Source organism: Bidens hawaiensis, unplaced genomic scaffold (genome assembly GCF_021521415.1).
Source record: "Bidens hawaiensis isolate Kalapana, Puna unplaced genomic scaffold, B.hawaiensis_p1.1 tig00020125_1, whole genome shotgun sequence".
NCBI classification, from domain to species: Eukaryota; Viridiplantae; Streptophyta; class Magnoliopsida; order Asterales; family Asteraceae; genus Bidens; species Bidens hawaiensis.
The window spans coordinates 84,137-104,906 of NW_027493061.1; the positions used below are offsets into that span (position 1 = coordinate 84,137).

The 20,770-nt window shown below is 40.0% G+C and overlaps 2 protein-coding genes across 2 annotated transcripts; one reads left to right on the forward strand and one right to left on the reverse strand.

The window, feature by feature from the left end:
• The first annotated feature begins 675 nt into the window (after positions 1-675).
• On the forward strand, positions 676-3,914 carry LOC143559934 (11-beta-hydroxysteroid dehydrogenase A-like). Its single transcript, XM_077048354.1, has 6 exons — positions 676-874; positions 997-1,189; positions 2,835-2,920; positions 3,114-3,245; positions 3,325-3,453; positions 3,539-3,914. The coding sequence occupies exons 1-6, from the start codon at positions 692-694 to the stop codon at positions 3,752-3,754; spliced, it is 939 nt and encodes a 312-aa protein (XP_076904469.1). The 5' UTR covers positions 676-691; the 3' UTR covers positions 3,755-3,914.
• Positions 3,915-18,035: 14,121 nt separating this feature from the next.
• LOC143559941 (uncharacterized) lies at positions 18,036-18,650 on the reverse strand. The gene has a single exon (XM_077048362.1). It carries the CDS (start codon positions 18,648-18,650, stop codon positions 18,036-18,038), a length of 615 nt encoding a protein of 204 aa, XP_076904477.1.
• Between the last annotated feature and the right edge of the window lie 2,120 nt (positions 18,651-20,770).

Below are 20,770 nucleotides of genomic sequence, written 5' to 3' on the forward strand. Positions count from 1 at the left end.
TAAAGAAAATTTGTATTTCTATTATAAAATAGTGGTACTATCAAATCATATTGTGCCCAATATAAAAAGAAAAGGCTAGAAGAAAAAAAAACAAAGGAAAAAACAATAATGAATTACAGAAAATAATGAATAATACGAGGACATGACTTTTATTTTAAATTAGTTTTGATAAATAAATAATATGAATATAAAAGTCAGTTTCCGAAAACATTTTTTTAATAATTTTGTTTTAAAGTAGATAAAAAAACATAGGTTTTATTATCATTAATTCATTTCTTTATCTATCTTTTTATATAGAAATAATTTTAATCAATAAATTAGGTGTGAGAAAACAAGAAAAAACTCATTTTGGTAAATAACTTTTAATTCACCAATTTTGGTAAATACTTTTTCCCCCTTCCCTATTTTGGTAAAAAACTCCACCATTACTATTAATAAAAATAACTTGCAGATGTATAATGTGATATACATATATGACATCCCCGGCCATGCTTATAAATTAACAAACCCTAAGACACATATGCGTCTCTTCTATCAAACTCCAACCACATTTTTGCATGGGCAGTGAACGATACGTAATTCCCTTAATTAGATTTACAATCAATCAATCAATCAATCAATATTCAATACACCTTGAATTATTGTATCACCAATCATTTTCCGGGCATAGATCCAAGATTAATTAATTACGATGGATTCGATTCATATATTTCTAAACATTGTTTTCCCTATTGTATCCTTCTTCTTATTCATCTACGTCCTACCAGTACTCGCAGTGTACCGCGTGTTGAGGTATTGCATTGGATCTGTCTTCCCGGAAAACCTTGCCGGAAAAGTAGTACTAATCACCGGAGCTTCTGCTGGCATTGGTGAGGTAAATAATTGCAATATGTGTATGTATGTATGTATGTAGCTATTAATTATAGTAGTTTATTCTAATTTTATAGGTAGATGGTTTTGGTTGTGTAATTAATTAATTAATTAACATTATTGAAGCAATTGGCATATGAGTATGCAAAACATGGAGCAAGACTAGCATTGGTTGCAAGAAGAGTGGAACTGCTATCGGTGGTGGCCGGAAGAGCCAAGGAGCTGGGATCGCCCGAGGTGATTATGATTAAGGCAGACGTTTCAAAGATCGATGATTGCAAGAGATTTGTCGAGGAAACAGTCCGAACTTTTGGAGTTTGTGAGTTTCTTAATGCGATTAAGTAAAAGCTGTTTACATTGTTTGGATCAAATACGTACAAACAACTCTTAACGTGAAAAACATACAAATAACTAGAGTAATTATGATAAATTTAGAGAAATTATAATTAGAGTATAGTTTTTGAACTAGACTAGTTAGCATTACGGAGTATTACTTTACTTCTTGTAATGTAAGTACTCTAGTTCAAAATTGTTAGTTAATTAATAATAATAGTTATTTGTATGTTTAATAATTATATTCATATCGAATCTCACCACTAAATGGTGTTGGTTCAGGCCCCTTTACGCACCAAACTCACTACTATGCAAAGATAATATGTAGCATAAAAACTTTTGTATTCAGTAGTAACAAAGTGGTACACAACATAATGAAAACCAACTCCTATCTATATTAAACAAAACACATATTTAACACATGCCAAGTATGACCAAGTATTCCACTATTTCAGCAAGTAGATAGTACGTACCAACAGATTACTCTACTAACGTCCACTTCTCACGTTCCACCCAATTAGCTACTTGACCCACAAGACTGCTGACCTTGTCCTTGACCCGTAGCCCGCTTCTGACCCACTAACTAATTCTGACCTGCAACAGTAAACCATCTGGCACGCCGACCCGTTCACCTGCTGACCCAAACCAAACCGAAACATCAAGATTATACCCAACAAATGGGTCCATATCACGCTAACCTAAAGGATTCATGGGTTGATCGACCTGTTTGTTTAGATAAAATCTTCTAAGTGCTTATTTATGCTAGTAGTTAAATCGGTTGGATAAGACTCAATCTTTTCAAGCGCGAGTGATCAAATTTGATCAGTGGGTGACAAAGAATATATGTTTGAAAATGAGAAGGACACTTAAATGCTAGAAAATAGAAATTGGAGTTAAGATCTCTAGTTTAAAAGGAGTTGTGTATATGCCTTTATATTTCTTTTTGTAAATGTATAATTTTAAAAGTAAGAATTTGTTGTTATAATTTATAAATATGTCTTTTTCATGTTAACCTTGAATGTTGTAGTGATGTTTGGGTTTTACCCGCACCCTTTTTAATAATTCATATAATGGCTTGAAATGTTAAAACACTTGCCCAGTTTATACCCTTTGTATATGCAAAATATTTTTGTGCGGTACTACTTTCTTTCTTGAATCTAATCTTTATAACATATCACATTTCTTTCATGAATTTACTTTACTTTTGTTTAAGTATAAGGACATGGTATGGTGGTAAGACGTCTCTCTTATATTTCATAGGCGGAACGTTCAAATCCTGCAAGGTGCAGGTATAGGTGATTCATACGAGTACTTAGGAGTAATTATTTACTGTTCAACAAAAATCAGTGACACACATTTTTAATATGTTTTTAATGGCATTTTGAGTGTACCATAGTTGCTTGGCATACAAATTAATTTGCTTTTGTTTTGAATTACTTTCTAAAACATATTTATAATTTAGAATTGATATTTGATTCGTAATCGGTCATTAATGAACAAATACAACGTTGGTTATTGAAATAATTTAACTAGTTGCTTTCACAACCTCATTTTTTGTTTTAATAGGTATATACTTTTTTCTCTAATTCATTGTTTTTCTAGTGTTATTGAACTTAATTACTTTTGAACAGTGGATTGCTTGATCAACAATGCCGCAGTCGGAGTGATTGGCCTCTTTGAAGACCAAGAATCCATCACCGATCTTACTTCAGTCATGGTACTCATCCCTACCATAAAACTATTCCTTTTATAAACTCAAAGCACAAAAAACATGATACATAACAAGAACAAACTAATAAAGGGGGAACAAAAGGAAAGACAGTAGAAAGCATAAGTTGAACCCCTAGTTGTAGCCAGTAGAAAACATAAGTTGGTTCCGTCATTTTAAGACTATACATGTTTTTTCTCAGGACGTAAACTTTTGGGGATCGGTAAATGCCACGCATTTTGCACTTCCACATCTAAGGAAGAGCAAGGGCAGAATAGTTGTGATAAGTTCTTGTGGTGTGTGGTTCAATACGCCACAAATAAGCGTTTATAATGTAAGTACAAAACTGACATTTCTTTTTCCTATTGATCATTTGGTCATGTTCAATTTAGTTCTCGTCAATGAAACTCTAGGCAAGTAAGGCAGCTCAACAAAGCTTCTTTGAAACCCTGCGTATTGAGGTGGCTCCTGACATTGGAGTAACAATTGTAACTCCCGGGTTAATTGATACACACTTAGCTACAGACAAATTCATATCCAAGGTAAATGAATGCATGTTTAATTAAGAATGCATGTATTAGATTAGATTACTCAATGATGCAAACTAAAGAGATAATTTGTTGGTAGGCAAATTTAGAAACGACGCCATTGTTATCTGCGGAAGAGTGTGCTAAGTCGATTGTGAATAGCGTGAGACGTGGAGAAGAATACTTGACCGAGCCGCAATGGATGCGTTCTGTCTTTCTATGGGTGGTGATGTTACGTGAGTTTATGAGCATGGTCCGTCGCTTCTTTAATGCCGATAAGGGAAAGACGAGGTTACCTGATCCCAAACATGACTAAGATCATGAGCAAGACAAAAGATTTGTATGTTGAAACATATACGTGATCTTTTAAGATTATTTTGCTTTGAAAATTAGCAATAAAAGTTTGTTTCACACGTGTTCAAAAGACATGAAAATGGGTCCTTAGTATTATTGTTTTATTTGTCAAGTTAAAGTTACTGATCGGAGTTTTAAGCATTCTGTAGGTTTATATTACGGTTCTCTCTTTAAAATTACTACTATATATAGTCTTCACTGTTCACTCATTTAATCATTTTCATTAACTAAGGGTAAAATTTACATTATTGTATGCTTATTCACTTTAGCTAAGGCTTTGTAGTGGACACAATTGGGATTTGGGGGCGCCACTCATTTGATTTGTGAAGGTTTAACGGAAGTGAGAGATGGAGTCCATCTCCAATCAACTAATCACATATTTGTTATTTACTTAAAACTTCACTGCTTACATGAGACTTTAACATATAACCAATATTAAGACCAAGAATCATAATGGTTGAAATAAATTAATGTTTGTAAGCGTAATCCAGTCGAAATTACTTTTTAAGCTAATATGAGTTAAATACGGTTTAGGGTTTGCTTTTCAAATTTTAAATATTTTATTGTGTAGTGGTTTAATTAAAGATTAAAAAAACTTTAACATTCCAAAAATTTCTATACCAATTTTTGACAATTTAGGAAGTTGGGGGACCAATTAGCCATTTAGCTAAAATAAAAACATAAAACTCTCTTGAAACGACACATGTCCGATAACTAATATGATGAAATCGACATGTGTATGATGACTAATCTAGTGAAATTGACACATGCGAGGGATGATAATGAAACCCGAACCCGATGGAAAAACCCGAAACCCGAAAAAAATGGGACGGGTAATACCCAACCCATTAGGGTTTGGGACGGGTTGGGATTTCTAATATAACCGTTTACCCGACCCGATTACCCGATAACATAAACCCATTTACCCGATTATATACCTGATATAGCTTATTATATATTATATATATTATATTCCAAATGTATTAATTGTAGTAACTTGTTTATGTCAATTATTTGAGACATTTTATCTTTATGGTAACAATCTTTGTAATCGATTAGTTATATTTTGTCAAAACCAGTAGAAACCTCGCGGGTTTTTAGCCGGGTATACACGACGGATATTTTATCCAAACCCGATAAGAAACCCGAAACCCGATGGTAAAACCTGAATCTCGACGGGTAATTACCCGATTAAAAACCGACGGGTTTGGGACGGACATTCATAACCGGGTATGGGTTTGGGAATACATAAACCCGACCCAAATCCGACCCATTGCCATCTCTAATGACTAATCAAATAAATTGACATGTGTCGTCACATGTCACATGAAGGACATGTGTCATCACAAGAATGAATGGTGGCAAGAGACGGTCCGACTGGCGATACAAGAAACAACTGTAAATAATGGTCATGAGTTGCTCATTTGTGACATCCCGAACACCAAACCACTATCACTTCCTCGAAGTTTGTGTCACCGAGTTGGAGTCCCAACGCCAGTCTAGAGTTTCGACGTTTCATACCCCGACACCCTACGTATAGTCAAAGTACTCCCCGTTCGTCCTTAAGCTTTATACCCATTTTAAAGTAAGAGTTATGTTTAAGATATTTCACTTCATAGCTTAGATCCTAGTCGAGTGTATAACATAAACTTGGAAATTTTATAGATATATTTAAGCTTTATATATATATATATATATATATATATATATGGGAAAGTATAGAATAAAAACCCATTTCAGTTGAGAAAACCCTGAAAACTCAAAATGAGTGGTTTAAATGAGGCCACATATTTAATTTGATTATTTTAATTCAATAATCACAAAAAGGGCATGGTGGTCTTTTCCCATTTCTTCTCTCTCTCTCTCCTCCTACACTTTTTTCAAATACATCAGATCTTCATCTTCTTCTCATTGCCTCTCTCTCTCTCTCTCTCTCTCTCTCACACATCTAATCTTCATCTTCTTTTTCTATGTTTCACACAAAAAAAACATTTACAAACATCTTGATCTATCTTCAGAATAAAACAAGGTATCGATCTATTGCTACCCTAATATGTGTTCGATCCATCATCAGATATCTATCCTCAAGAATAAAACAAGGTATCGATCTATTGCTACCCTAATCTGTGTTCGATCCATCATCAGATATGTATTTATCCTAATCCATTTTAATCATATCTTACAGATCTGACAAGTTTATTAGTTATTCTGTTTGACGATGCCGAGAAAAGAACCGGTGATGACAGCGGTCCGGTTCTCACTCACAGCCCGTTTTCTAAAAACCCGGCCGGTTCAAACGGCTCATAACATCCTTCGATATATGTCCTTGAAATGAAAGGTTTGAAACACATACACAACTTCTTAATATAGATCTTATGTTATATGCTATTTGTTTTTATTAATATTAATCTTGAAGTATGATTAACAGTGACCAGCTCATGTTTATGAAAATCAAAGGCAATGCGTTTTTGTGGCACCAGGTTCGGTGAATGGTTGATGTGTTGTTCTTGGTTGGTCAAGGATTTGAATCACCCGATGTGCGTAACTGATTATCTTGTTTATTGATTTTATATCTCCTTAGCTTTTATGTTTAGATAATAAAATATGTTAAACGACACGTGGATGCTTGCTCCTTGAATTTGTAGGTTGTAGATGTTTTGCTTGATGTTAACAAGACGCCTCCGAAAACTTAGTTCAAAATGGCTTCAGAGATTCCACTAGTTCTTCAACCTTGTGAATTTTAAGTGCTCCTCAGGTACTTGATCGGTTACGATATTCTTTAATCTATGACTTTTTAGCCCCTCATCTACAGTTTTTTTTTCCAGATCTGATGTTGTTTCATCCTTTTTTTTCCAGATCTGATATTGTTTCATCCGGTGACGGTGGCACCGTGATGGTGGAATGCATCCGGTGACGGTGGCACCTTTCAGGCCGAGTATCTAGAAGCACGGGGGCAGATTTATGGTTTAGGGAGGGTGGGCCGATGCCCATCGTCGGCCTGCCGGATTGCCCAGTTTTCCGGTGCATGTTAGCATATTTATGAGTCTATAATTAGTTAGTGCCCACCCTCGGCTACCACCGATTACTAAACAAATCGGTCATCGGTGGACTATGAAAAGGTTTTTCGATCGCAACGATAGAAGGTTTTTAAAAAAATAACATATGTTTTCTTTAGTTAATTAACAGATGTTTTCTTTATAACATATGTTTTTTAAAAAAATAACATATGTTTTCTTTATATAATTAACATATGTTTTCTTTATAACATATGTTTTAAAAAAATAACATATGTTTTCTTTATACAATTAACATATGTTTTCTTTATATATTTTTTTAATTCCTATTACTTAATGTTGTTACAAGTAACATATGTTTTTTTGAACATATGTTTTAAACAAATAACATATGCTTTCTTTATACAATTAACATATGCTTTTTACAAACACATAGAAATTAAGGTGAATACGCTTAATACTTAACCTTATTACAAAGTATATAATTTTTTAATGTTAAGGATATTTATCCATACGTAAAGAGTCAGGAAAGTTTTTATATGAGGGTTGGTACGAATCCTCAATATTTATGAAATATCTACTCTTTTAGATTATGGAGAGTTATCAATATGTAAAGAGTTAGAAAAGTATTTGAATGAGGGTTGGTTCAAATCCTATAAAACGTATCGATACAAGGTAGTATTAGACACTCAGGCTAAAATACACATGTGTTTGGATCATTACATATATATACTGTAGTAGGCACACTACAAACATACTAACCATGAGACAAGTAACTGTCTCTAGGGCGCATAACCGTCCACTAAGTGGTCTATGCGTATGTTTAGTTCCGATGAGATGGGATTGAGACCCACTGAGTCGTTGAACGCTATTGGTGATTGTGTCATAATGAATTATGAAAACCTTTTATAGAGTCAACGTTATTCACCAGCATGTAGCTGACGTATTTTTAAAAGTGTTTTCAGGTAAACAAGAATAAGGTATAGAAGTCGATATGCTCGGTGGATATAGAAGATCACTATGCATAGAATATAGTTGATGGCTCAGCTAAATTTTGTAAACGAAGCATATATAAAACATGTTTTAAAGTAAGTAATTTTGTAAAAGGAAAAAGGGTATTTAATTCCCTATTTTATGAAAATAAATATTTTACCAAACATTTTTCGCTGCATAATCAAACTTTGATAAATTAACATAATCGATATCAAATATGGGTCACACGACTAGGCCTCTGAGGCCGGGTGTGATAAAAACACTTGACACATCATTGTCACGTAAACACTAAACTCTCACCTATTTATTATTTCTGTGCGCAACTTCCCTATTTTATCCTAACTATTGAATTTTCATTCATGAAAATATGAATTTATTCTTCTAACACCAAAATTACATACGAAAATATGAAGTTCTAACAACAAAAAGGAAAGAGGAAGTTTAGTTGTTCTCATTTATGAATTCGGTAGTAGTAATTGTATCATTATCGTACTATAGTAGGATGGGAGTTGAATAATTGATATTGGCATTTAAGTATAGTCGTACGTTAAAATCATCGATCAAACATTATTTAACGAAATTGAGATTATAATGACAAGCTCTCATTGGTGGTCACACATATATTGTAGCATTTATACGGCAGATCTATTCAATGTTAGGGGGCTCCCAACTTCTTTTTTCTTGACTCAACTATTGAATAATGGGGTCAGTGTATTTGGTTTATTAAAAAAAATATCTTTTATTGGCTTATGTAGCCCTTTAATAACTAAATTTTAGAGACATCCTCAATAATTTAAATACTACCTCTTAATCAGTTAGCTAGATCTTTTAATAATTCAATACATTACTACCAAATAGCCCATAACTCAATTTTATAATTTTTCTCTTAAGTTTTCAGCCCAGTTTTAATTGTAACTAGGCTTTTGTGACAATTTCATGAAGAAATAAACTTCTGCAATTTTTCTTGGTGAACTTACTAATTGTCCATGTAATCATTTGACCATGTAGTTTGTTATTTCTAGTGACTTTATGTTTCGAACTGAAGTGCAAACAAATAATAGACTGATGTCCATTTGACCCTAATCAATCATTCACTCTCTAGGCGGTTGCATCTTAATTAGTCGATCACTTGATCGAATAGTCATCATTAAAAGCTCGGGAACCGCAGGAAGTAGTGGTACTAACTTGTCGTTGTCGTGGTGTCACCTTCCCGGTCTAGCACTCTAGCAGGTCATCAATTCAAATTCCTGATATATGACTAGTTCACTGTTTTTAATTTTCGTTCTTAGCGTTTATAACTTATAAGTTTGTCTATAGTACTATACTAATGTGTTATTTTGCCCATTTAATTTTAACTGATTCATTTTTTTTGCCTCCGCTTTCAAAACCTGGAAGCAATGAAACACCCACCAAACACTGAAGAAACACAGATCCACCCCTTAGGTCTAACAAGTTAGTCCAAGGGTAATGGTTGAGTGTTTCCCACGATGGGTTATAATCCTTCTTGGCGAAGATAAGTATATCATGCAAAACAGAACACCGTGAGCTCGTTACAAGAATTGAAGGTGGGGGGGGGGGGGGATTCTCTCGTAACCACCCTCCGGCGTGAGAATCAGTATTTGGTAGTATGATAAGAATGTATTGAGAGAGAGAGAGAGAGAGAGAGAGAGAGTTATATTGTTGGATCGTGGATCCTTTACCCTTTGGAGGTATGTTGGTATTTATAGTCGGAGGAGAGAGAGTATGACCAACCACCTTGTCAGCTTTTCCACCAATTGTATTCTCCACTGGTGTGGCTGTGGAGGTTGGTGGACATCATGGCCTTTTGACATTGACGTGGTGTACTATTTTGTACCGTCCTTTATGTGTTGTCAAATCCCCATTGGCTGGGTGATATTCCCGATGTAAATTCTTCCTTTTTGTCCCATGCTGGTGGGTATCTCAACGCTACCATTCCCGAGGTGTCAGGGAATGTTTATTATATTAGGCTATTGCTATGGCGCCATGCAGTCCGCCTAGCGCACCGTCAGTCCGCTTTTATTAATCTTATGGTTATGGGGCCATGTCCTCCACCTAGCGTATAGTTTATCCACTTACCAGGTGATAAACTAATTCGATGGGGGGGGGGGGGGTCAATTTCCTACCTCTACAAGTGCCTTTAGTCTGTAGTTGCCCTTTTTGAAGAAAGGGGGCTATGGACTCATCATGGGCTTTTGATAGCTAATATGTGTTCTAGCTGTTTGTTTTGTGTTGGTCAGTTAATATTTGGCATTGCCTATTTGGACGATTGGTTAGTGAAAACCATCTTATGGCATAGCCTAACTTGGATTTTTGGTTACCGAAAACCGTCCTCTGGCGTAGCCTAATTTGGCGGGTGGTTATTGAAAACCATTCCATGGCGGAGCCTAATTTGGCGGGCGGTTATTGAAAATCATCCCATGGCGTAGCCTATTTTGACGGGCGGTTATTGAAAACCATCCCATGGCGAAGTCGATTTTGGCGGGTGGTTATTGAAAAGCATCCCATGACGGAGCCTATTTTGGCGGGTGGTTATTGAAAATCATCCTATGGCGGAGCCTATTTTGACGACCGGTTATTGAATACCATCCCATGGCGGAGTCGATTTTGGCGGGTGGTTATTGAAAACCATCCCATGGCGGATCCTATTTTGGCGGATGGTTATTGAAAACCATCCCATGGCAGAACATAAATTGGCGGGTGGTTATTGAAAACCATCCCATGGCGGAGCCTATTTTGACGGGTGGTTATTGAAAACCATCCCATGGCGGAGTCGATTTTGGCGGGTAATTATTGAAAACCAACCTATGACGGAGCCTATTTTGGTGGGTGGTTATTGAAAACCATCCCATGGCGGAACCTTATTTGGCGGGTGGTTATTAAAAACCATGCCATGGCGGAACCTATTTTGGCAGGTGGTTATTGAAAACCATCCCATGGCGGAACCTAATTTGGCGGGTGGTTATTGAAAACCATCCCATGGAGGAGCCTATTTTGGCGGGTGGTTATTGAAAACCATCACATGACGGAACCTAATTTGGCGGGTGGTTATGGAAAACTATCCCATGGCGGAGCCTATTTTGACGGGTGGTTATTGAAAACCATCCCATGGCGGAGCCTTTTTTGCCAACACTTGTCATCTTTCCATCCTTATTGGAGTGATGACGTGTTATTTGGCGGGAAAAGATTAATTAAATGAATGTCAGTGAAACGACGGTTTGACATGACGGTTACACTTTGCAGTGCAGCTTTTTCGTCTGTGTCATGCGCATGGGCGAGAATCTTGGTGACGCGCCCAGCTGTAACACATATTCCTGCCATATCGTTGGCGTGTCACCTGGCGATTGGACCGCGTGGCCTCCATCCCTTCTGTACCCCTCTCCCACATTAATTGCGGTGGGTATAAAAGGGGGAGTTACCTCTTTGGGATTTCATTATTCACCAGAATTCTTTCTTTGAGAACTCCTTTCTCCTTTGATTCTTCTATTTCATTTTATGGCCGAATCATCTCACTCCACCAAAACTAAGAAGAATAATACCATGGAGTTCGTCGGTTGTTGTATGTATGCCGAGGACTTCAACAACATGGTCAAGGTTTACAACCTTTAACCTGAGTTTGAGGCTGAATTGCGCCCTTCGGGCCAGACAGCTCGACAGGCTCCTAACGGCAAGATTGCCGTGTATAAGGAGCATTTCCTCCTGGGCAAATTCCGTTTGCCCATTACGCGGTTCTTGCTGGAGGTTTTGGATGCATTTGGGCTGCACCTCAGCCAAATACATTTAGTCGGAATTGCTCGCCTTCGCCATTTCGAGTATACTTGTCATTGCCTTGGCGTTACGCCTACGGGTGACAAGATGTCGGCCTTCTACCATTGGCGCTTGTCCCAGGGTTGGTATAATTTGTTTACCCGTCCTGGTGCCAAGGCCATTGCTTTGGAGGCGCCGAAGAGTTTGTACGAGTGGAAGAGTCTCTTCTTCTACGTTATTGTTCGCGTGGTTCCCCATGCGATGCATTTTACGGACGTGAAAGAGCTTCCTGAACCTAAACCAGTCCCCTATTTCGGGACGGACTGGTTCAACACCTTATAGATCAGCCTCTCTCCACTCTGTTACTACTCAGAGCGCGCGCTGGTGCTATTCGACATGAGTCGTATTTGGGAAGATAAGGCTAAAGTTCCGGTCATCCATAACGGTGGTAAGGGTTAGTGATTTACTTGTTTTTTATGGTCTCCCCTTTATTTATTTAGCTTTTTCTAACGTTTCTGTCTTTTGCAGAGGTGAAGGATCCCCTGCTCCTCCTGCAACCTCCACCAGAGGGCGCCAAGGTCTTGCGCCGGAGGGAGTTAGTTCCCCGTGAGGAGCCAATCTTCATGAAGACTGCCTCTAACTTTGTGTATCGTCTTCCTATGGGGCAGTCACTTCCTCTGCGACTGCTGCCACCTCCTAGCTTCGTTAACCCTAAGGATGGTAACTTTTTTTTTTAAACATTTTTTGCCCTTTTTGAAGAAAGGGGACTATGGACTCATCATGGGCTTTTGATAGCTAATATGTGTTCTAGCTGTTTGTTTTGTGTTGGTCAGTTAATATTTGGCATTGCCTATTTGGACGATTGGTTAGTGAAAACCATCTTATGGCATAGCCTAACTTGGATTTTTGGTTATCGAAAACCGTCCTCTGGCGTAGCCTAATTTGGCGGGTGGTTATTGAAAACCATCCCATGGCGGAGCCTAATTTGGCGGGTGGTTATTGAAAATCATCCCATGGCGTAGCCTATTTTGACGGGCGGTTATTGAAAACCATCCCATGGCGGAGTCGATTTTGGCGGGTGGTTATTGAAAAGCATCCCATGACGGAGCCTATTTTGGCGGGTGGTTATTGAAAATCATCCTATGGCGGAGCCTATTTTGACGGTCGGTTATTGAAAACCATCTCATGGCGGAGTCGATTTTGGCGGTGGTTATTGAAAACCATCCCATGGCGAAGCCTATTTTGGCGGGTGGTTATTGAAAACCATCCCATGGCGGAACATAAATTGGCGGGTAGTTATTGAAAACCATCCCATTGCGGAGCCTATTTTGGCGGGAGGTTATTGAAAACCATCCCATGGCGGAGCCTATTTTGGCGGGTGGTTATTGAAAATCATCCCACGGCGGAGTCGATTTTGGCGGGTGGTTATTGAAAACCATCCTATGACGGAGCCTAATTTGGCGGGTGGTTATTGATAACCATCCCATGGCGGAACCTAATTTGGCGGGTGGTTATTGAAAACCATCCCATGGCGGAGCCTATTTTGGCGGGTGGTTACTAAAAACCATCCCATGGCGAAACCTATTTTGGCAGGTGGTTAATGAAAACCATCCCATGGCATAACCTAATTTGACGGGTGGTTATTAAAAACCAACCCATGGCGGAGCCTATTTTGGCGGGTGGTTATTGAAAACCATCACATGGCGGAACCTAATTTGGCGAGTGGTTATTGAAAACCATCCCATGGCGGAGCCTATTTTGGCGGGTGGTTATTGAAAATCATCCCATGGCGGAGCCTTTTTTGCCAACACTTGTCATCTTTCCATCCTTATTGGAGTGATGACGTGTTATTTGGCTGGAAAAGATGAATTATATGAATGTCAGTGAAACGATGGATTGACATGACGGTTACACTTCACAATGCGGCTTTTTTGTCTGTGTCATGCGCTATGGGCGAGGATCCCGGTGATGCGCCTAGCTGTAACACATTTTCTTGCCATATCGTTGGCGTGTCACCTGGCGATTGGACCGCATGGCCTCCATCCCTTCTGTACCCCTCTCCCACATTAGTTGCGGTGTGTATAAAAGGGGGAGTTACCTCTTTGGGATTTCATTATTCACCATAATTCTTTCTTTGAGAACTCCATTCTCCTTTGATTATTCTATTTCATTTTACGGCCGAATCATCTCAATCCACCAAAACTAAAAGTAATATTACCATGGAGTTCGTCGGTTGTTGTATGTCTGCCGAGGACTTCAATAACATGATCAAGGCTTACAACCTTGGCCCTGAGTTTGAGGCTTAATTGCGCGCTTCGGGCCAGAAGGCTCAACAGGCTCCTAACGGCAAGATTGCCGTGTATATGAAGTATTTCCTCCTGGGCAAATTTCGTTTGCCCATTACGCGGTTTTTGTTGGAGGTTTTGGATGCATTTGGGCTGCACCTCAGCCAAATACATCCAGTCGGAATGGCTCGCCTTCGCCATTTCGAGTATACTTGTCATTGCCTTGGCGTTACGCCTATGGGTGACAAGATGTCGGCCTTCTACCATTGGCGCTTGTCCCAGAGTAGGTATAATTTGTTTACCTGTCCTGGTGCCAAGGCCATTGCTTTGGAGACGCCGAAGAGTTTGTACGAGTGGAAGAGTCTCTTCTTCTACGTTACTGCTCGCGTGGTTCCTCATGCGATGCATTTTACGGACGTGAAAGAGCTTCCTGAGCCTAAACCAATCCCCTATTCCGGGACGGACTGGTTCAACACCTTATAGGTCAGCCTCTCCCCACTCAGTCACTACTCAAAGCGCGCACTGGTGCTATTCGACATGAGTCGTATTTGGGAAGATAAGACTAAGGTTTCGGTCATCCATAACGATGGTCATAGTTAGTGATTTACTTGTTTGTTATGGTCTCCCCTTTAGTTATTTAGCTTTTTCTAACGTTTTTGTCTTTTGCAGAGGTGAAGGATCCCATGCTCCTCCTGCAACCTCCACCAGAGGGTGCCAAGGTCTTGCGCCGGAGGGAGTTAGTTCTCCGTGAAGAGCCAATCCTCATGAAGACTGCCTCAAACTTTGTGTTTCCTCTTCCTATGGGGCAGTCACTTCCTCCGCAACCCCTGCCACCTCCCAGCTTCGTTAATTCAAAGGATGGTAAGTTTTTTTAACATTTTTTTTTGTTTGCGTGTTTCCTGATATTTTGTTATTTGTATGTTTCAGGTAAACGGTCTCATGTTGTGCGCTTTCCTGAATGCAGTGGGAAAGGCGCGCAATCTAGCGGTTGGAAGGCGGTTGCGTCACCGAAAGATGCCGCCGCGATAAACGCCATAGATGATGATGAAGATGTCATCATCATGTCTAGCGTTCCTTTCGGTTCTCAGGTATCTTTGTCGATGATATTGCTTGTGTCGCCTAGTTCCGGCAGTGACGCCGCGTCACTCCTAACCGCCTGTCACCAGGCTTCTATTGGCTTCTTCTTGCCTACAGTCTCACAGCCTATGAGTGTCGTGGACACAAGTCTGCTAGCTGTTACTCCAATTTTGGCGGCGACATATCTTGTGTCTTCTGCAGCCTCTGCTCCTGGAACTGTTGTGGATATGACTTTCGTATCAACCAGTTCATCTGTCTCTTCTACTGCCGCTTGGACGCTCACTGTCCCACACAATGCGACGTCTACACCTGCTGGTGATGAATAATAAAAAGAGGCGCTTCGCCTCTTCAAGAAGCCCCGCCTTGGTGGGTTTGTGAAGATGAGCAGCTTGGTTAAGTCTCCAGGTATAACATTTTATGCTTTTTATATCTTTGTTTGTTATGACCCTTCTGACGTTAACTGATATTGTTACAGGGGTTTTGAAGATCTCTTCTTCTACGGGCACTCCTGTGGTTTCCTATGTCGCCTCTTCTTTGGTGGCTATCTTTGCCAGTTTGCCGATGATGACAAGTGTGGGCAACTTGTCTGAGGCGATGCCCGTTGTACAAGAGATAACTTTGCCAATGATGATGGGTGTGGTTGGCCTATTTGAGGCCGAAACCATTGTGACGATGGTTCCTGGGTCGGCGGAATCTGTTATTCCGTCCGACCCCCAGTCAATGGCGTCAGTTGGACCAATGAAGGCAATTGTGGACGATAATCCAAAGATCTTTAGCAGCGAGTCGGCGGGTGTTTCAATTGCTGACTTTATGAAGTCTAAGCAGCCCTCACCAGACAAGACTTATGTTCTTGATGGCGATGAGATTGTGCAGCCGCCCCTTTTAGCATCAGGGTGGTGGTAAATGGTAAATTTTTTGATTTTCTCCGTAGCAGTGGCGGCGGCTCTAGCGGCGGGGTATTAAGTGTAGATACAGATCCCCGTGATTCCATTGAGGCGAATTGAATTTATCAGCCGAAGTGGAAGGTCACCCGCGACGCCAGTTTTGAAGACCCTGCTACTTTAATAGAATTTTTAGAACATGTTGTTCCTCATGGCGAGCGGATTGTTCGCAAATTCCAGCCTCGGTACAGTTTGTCCTCCGACACCGTTTTTCACCATGTCCAGTCTCTCTGTAGTTTGCGGAGCTAGTGTGCGTCAATCGCGCCCTTCATGAAGAGAAGATTGAGATAACTGCTATTATGAGGGAGATGGAGCAATCGATGAAAAACATCGAGGCTGCCTCTTGGAAGGTGGGTCGAGAAGCAGTTGAGCACCGCCAGGCTCTGACTGTTGCTGAGTAGAAGTTTGAAAAGGTTGAGGCAGATTTGGCGGAATCTGTCCGTGAGCGCGCTGCGTGCTGTAAAGAGTTCCAGGCTGCATGCAAGAAATCTAATGTTGATCTTGCTGATGCACGCAGCTGCGATCTTTCTGCCAAGGAGTCTTCCGCTAAACTCGAGGATGAAAACGCTGCTTTGCGCAAGCGTATTGAAGTGTTGGCCACGAAAGCTGAATTGAGGAAGGCAGATTCAGGCAAAGCTGGCTGACACTCTGGTTTCTCATGAGAAAACCATCGAGTCATTGACTGCTGAGTGTGTTGCCGCTACCGCCGACCGCGATTGGCTGTTGAAGAATGCCATCTGCAAGGTAATCTTTTATTCTCTTACTCTCGTTCTTTTGTTAATGCTAACATCGTTCTTTTGCAGGTTGCCCAACTCATCAGTACTGATGATTATTTGACGAAGTGTGTTGGGCATCTTGTTACCGCTACGCAGCAACTTGGGCACAAGACCGGAATCCAGGAGGCCGTTACGCATTTGCGTGATAACCTTCCTCCTGAGGCCTACGTTCTTCAGGGTAGTGATGTGGAAGCGGAGTATAAAGCCGCTGAGACTGAGTATGATGCTCTCTCATTTCCCATCCTTTCTGTCGTTGGCCAGTACTCCAAGGAAGAAAATGGCGTGCAATTGTTGAGGAAGTTGTTGGATCCCGAAGAAGCCGGTCCTTCCACCAGTCATGGTGGTGATGATGAAGATGCTGTTGTGGCTCCTGATCAGACGGGAAAGAGGTTGAACGAAGTTGATTAGGGTTTCCCGCTGATGTTTATAGTTAGGATTGTTTTCTTTTGCGGATGTTGGTATCTACCTTGTAAATACTTAGTGTATGTATGAAATGAAGCTTTTGTTTTGATTTCTTTTCGTCTTGTGAAATGCGGAGTATCGTTTTCATTCATATTTGTTGGCCCTTGGCCCGTTTTTACAAGTTGAAATCGATTTATATGTAACACCTTCGCAGCTGCGCCGCATTCCATGTCCTTGGAATTGGCGATCCATCTAATTGCATCAGCGTATAAGCGCCCTTTCCCAATACTTCTTTCATCTGATAGGGGTCTTCCCATGTTGGCGCTAGTTTTCCTTACGCTTGAGCTTTTGATGCCTCGTTGTTGCGAAGGACATAATCTCCGGCATTGAACCCACAAATCTTTACTCTTGTATCGTAATACTTCTGGAATTGGCGTTTGTAGTTTTGTTGACGCATTGTTGCCAACTCTCGTCGTTCTTCCAGAAGCATTAATTCCAATTGCCTTTCGGCTTCATTGTCATTCGGTAGTGTAACTCTTGGCGATGGCACTCCGATTTCCGCCAGAATCATTACTTCCGTGCCATAAGTTAGGCTGAATGGTGTTTCGGCGTTACTTGTGTTTCTTTGGGTGCGTATTGCCCAAAGGACATGCACTAACTGATCAACCCAACCTGATTTGTAATCCGCCAGCCTTCTCTTTATGCCGCCAACAATTCTTCGATTGGCGCGTTCCACTTCTCCATTCCCTTGTGGATGGGCGACAAAAGTGAAAGTGTGAGTTATCTTCAACTCTTTAAGCCATTCCCTGACGCGTTGGTCTGCAAATTGTGTTCCATTATCGCTTACCAAGTTCATGGGTAGTCCAAAACGGCATATGATAAATTCCCAAATGAATGGCTTGATGCTGGCTACATTTATCGTTGCCACTGGTTTCGCTTCAATCCATTTGGAAAAGTAATCGATCACCACAATTAGGAACTTTACTCGTCCTAGCGCTTCAGGAAATGACCTTGTTTGTCGATTGCCCATTTCTGGAATGGCCAAGTTGTTGTCACCGGGATCATAGCATTTATTGGGCGCAAGGTGTTTGGTGCATGGCGCTGGCATGCGCTGCAGCGCCTTAGTTGTTTTTCTGCATCTATGTGCATGCCCGACCAGTAATATCCCGTGTTCATGATCTTGGCTACCACCATTTTTGGACCCGCGAGAATGCCACAAATTCCTTCATGAATTTCTCTCAACAGGTAAGTTGCGTCTTGCGTGTCCACACATCGGAGAAGTGGCCCCAAATAAGATCGTTTGTACAAAATGCCATTCTGAAGTGTATAATTCAGCTCTTTGTGACGGATCATTCGGGCCTCCGCTTTCTTGTCTGGCAAGGTACCTGATGACAAGAAGTTGACGATTGGTGTCATCCAGTTTGGTGTGGTTGCGGAGCATACACAGTCTTCTCTCATGATTGTTGAAGGGTTTGTTAACACTTGTTCGTGGACGTCTTTGGCGAGGTGTTCGAAGCTTACCAATGCTAAGTTGCTAAGAGCATCTGCTTGTTTATTTTCGCATCGTTTCACATGTTTCACTTTACACGTGATGAAGGTTCCCATTAGCGCCTTAGCTTGCGCCAGGTATAATGCCACTTTCTCATCTTTTGCATCATATGATCCTTATATTTGATTCGCCACTAACATTGAATCGACGTGCGCCCCCAAATGTTGAGCCATCAACTTTTTGGCGATTCTCAAACCTGTCAACAATGGTTCATACTCCACCTCGTTATTTGTGCTCTTGAATTCGATACTTATTGCGTATGTGAAGTCTTTCCCTTTTGGGTTGGTTATTTTTAACCCTGCAGCTGCACCTTCATCATTGGATGCCCTGTCAGTGAACAATTTCCAAACTTGTTCTTTTTATTGTTCAGCGGGGGGTTCTATTCCTTTCGGAATTCCTCCTCCTTCTCATGGGGTACTTCCGCCACGAAGTCTGCCAAAACTTGACCCTTGATTGCTAGTCTGGGTTTGTATTCGATGGTGTTTCTCCCAACTCTATCATCCATTTCGCCAGTCTTCCGGTCTGGGTTTGTGTATCGGGTGCCCTTGGAAGTATCTTCTCAGACGGTGTGCCATTTGTACCAGCGACGGAACCAGTTTTTCCAAAGTGGAATATCTTGTTTCTGCATCCGCTAGAGTATGGCTTACATAGTAGATAGGTGTTTGGACACCACTTCTTTCCACCACTACTAATGCGCTAATTGCTCTTTCTGAAGCCGCTAAATATATTATCAACGGTTCTTTGGCCTTTGGTTCCGTCAATGTTGACAATTCTGCTAAGCGCGACTTGATTTCTCGGAACGCCACTTGATATAATGCTAAATATTTATGTTTCCCGTGTATAATTTATTTAATATTTTAATAGTTTATATTCGTTTTTAGTTGAGATTTGTATACTACTAATACTTTTATGTTTTTTAGGTTCCGGGATTTGATCGTGATTGAAAAAGACGAAAAACGAGCTAAAAAGTGCCAAAACGGAGATCCGGAACGCGTCAGAACAGAAAACCGGTCAGACCGGGCCGGTGTGACCGGCCCCCTTGGAAAAGCACGCCGCGCGGCGCCTAGAGGGTACTGATGGGTTTTTAATTTTTTCTTGCTTAATGTTGGGCCTTGTTTTGGGTATTTAAACACCTTTAACTTAAACATGACATAACCTGAAAGCCACCAGCCGAATCAGAGAGTCCTTGGAGCTATCTTACGAGTCTTGTGGTAATTTTGAAGGCAAGAGAACATCCGGTGATGAGCTAGACGTTTTAGATCGAAGAATACGGGTTTTATCGCCTTTAATCTTTCGTTCTTTAGATTTTAACCATGTTTTCATTATTATTTGTTTTGTTTGATTTAGACTTTAAGATGCTAGGCTAAATTACATAAACTACCTAGGTCGTGATGAACCTTAGTTCGGTTTGATTTTATTTGGATTTCGTTTCGTTATGGATTTTATGTTCTAAGTAAACGGTTTAGTTTGATTTAATTGATGCGTTTGATTGCTTGGTTTTGTTTACTTGAATTTATTGTTTCACATTGCCCTTGTTGATTGTTTCATATGATAGGGTTTTGTTATGTCATTTACTGTGTGTTCTTGACTAGTTTGTGATTAATATGCATTAAAATCATAGAAACAATAAAATCAATTAAACAGATAAAAGTGAACTGCCAGCCTAGAAAGCTGTAAGGTGATAGGCTATTAATAGATCTTTGTTGGGCAGGATTGCTAGATTTAGTTCTTCGCAAGGAGTCCGTCTTGGTTTGATTGTCCGTTTAGTCTATTAAGTTAATTGAGTCTGTTTTGCTATCTTTGAATTCCGCGCTGTAAGGTAGGTTTTCGTCATAAAAGATACTTAGACATAAGCGATTAAATAACCGTAAGGAAGTTTAATATAAAACTGGTGAGTCTTAAAACTTGTTAGAAATCCATAGGCGTCTTCTTGAAGTTCAAGGGTCCTGTTTGGGTTTTCTGTCAAGGGTCTATTTAAGATCCCAGTTCCATAACGTGAGTTTTCCATTTATTTAATAACCGTAACTTTGGGGATTCTGGCCTAGGTAGTTATCTTTATCATTTTAGCTAATCTAAGTGTTTAATTGTTTTTTGAGTTAAAGTAATTAGGTTAAAGGTTTATTAATTAATTAATTAAGTTTAAGGTAATGATTATGTTTTATTGTTATTATAATAA

Coding starts and splice junctions, on each gene's coding strand:
- LOC143559934 (XM_077048354.1), top strand. CDS start 692: ATGGATTCGATTCATATATTTCTAAACATTGTTTTCCCTATTGTATCC. Junction 3,246..3,324: donor CACAAATAAGCGTTTATAAT/GTAAGTACAAAA, acceptor ATGAAACTCTAG/GCAAGTAAGGCAGCTCAACA. Junction 3,454..3,538: donor CAGACAAATTCATATCCAAG/GTAAATGAATGC, acceptor ATTTGTTGGTAG/GCAAATTTAGAAACGACGCC.
- LOC143559941 (XM_077048362.1), bottom strand. CDS start 18,650: ATGGGAACCTTCATCACGTGTAAAGTGAAACATGTGAAACGATGCGAA.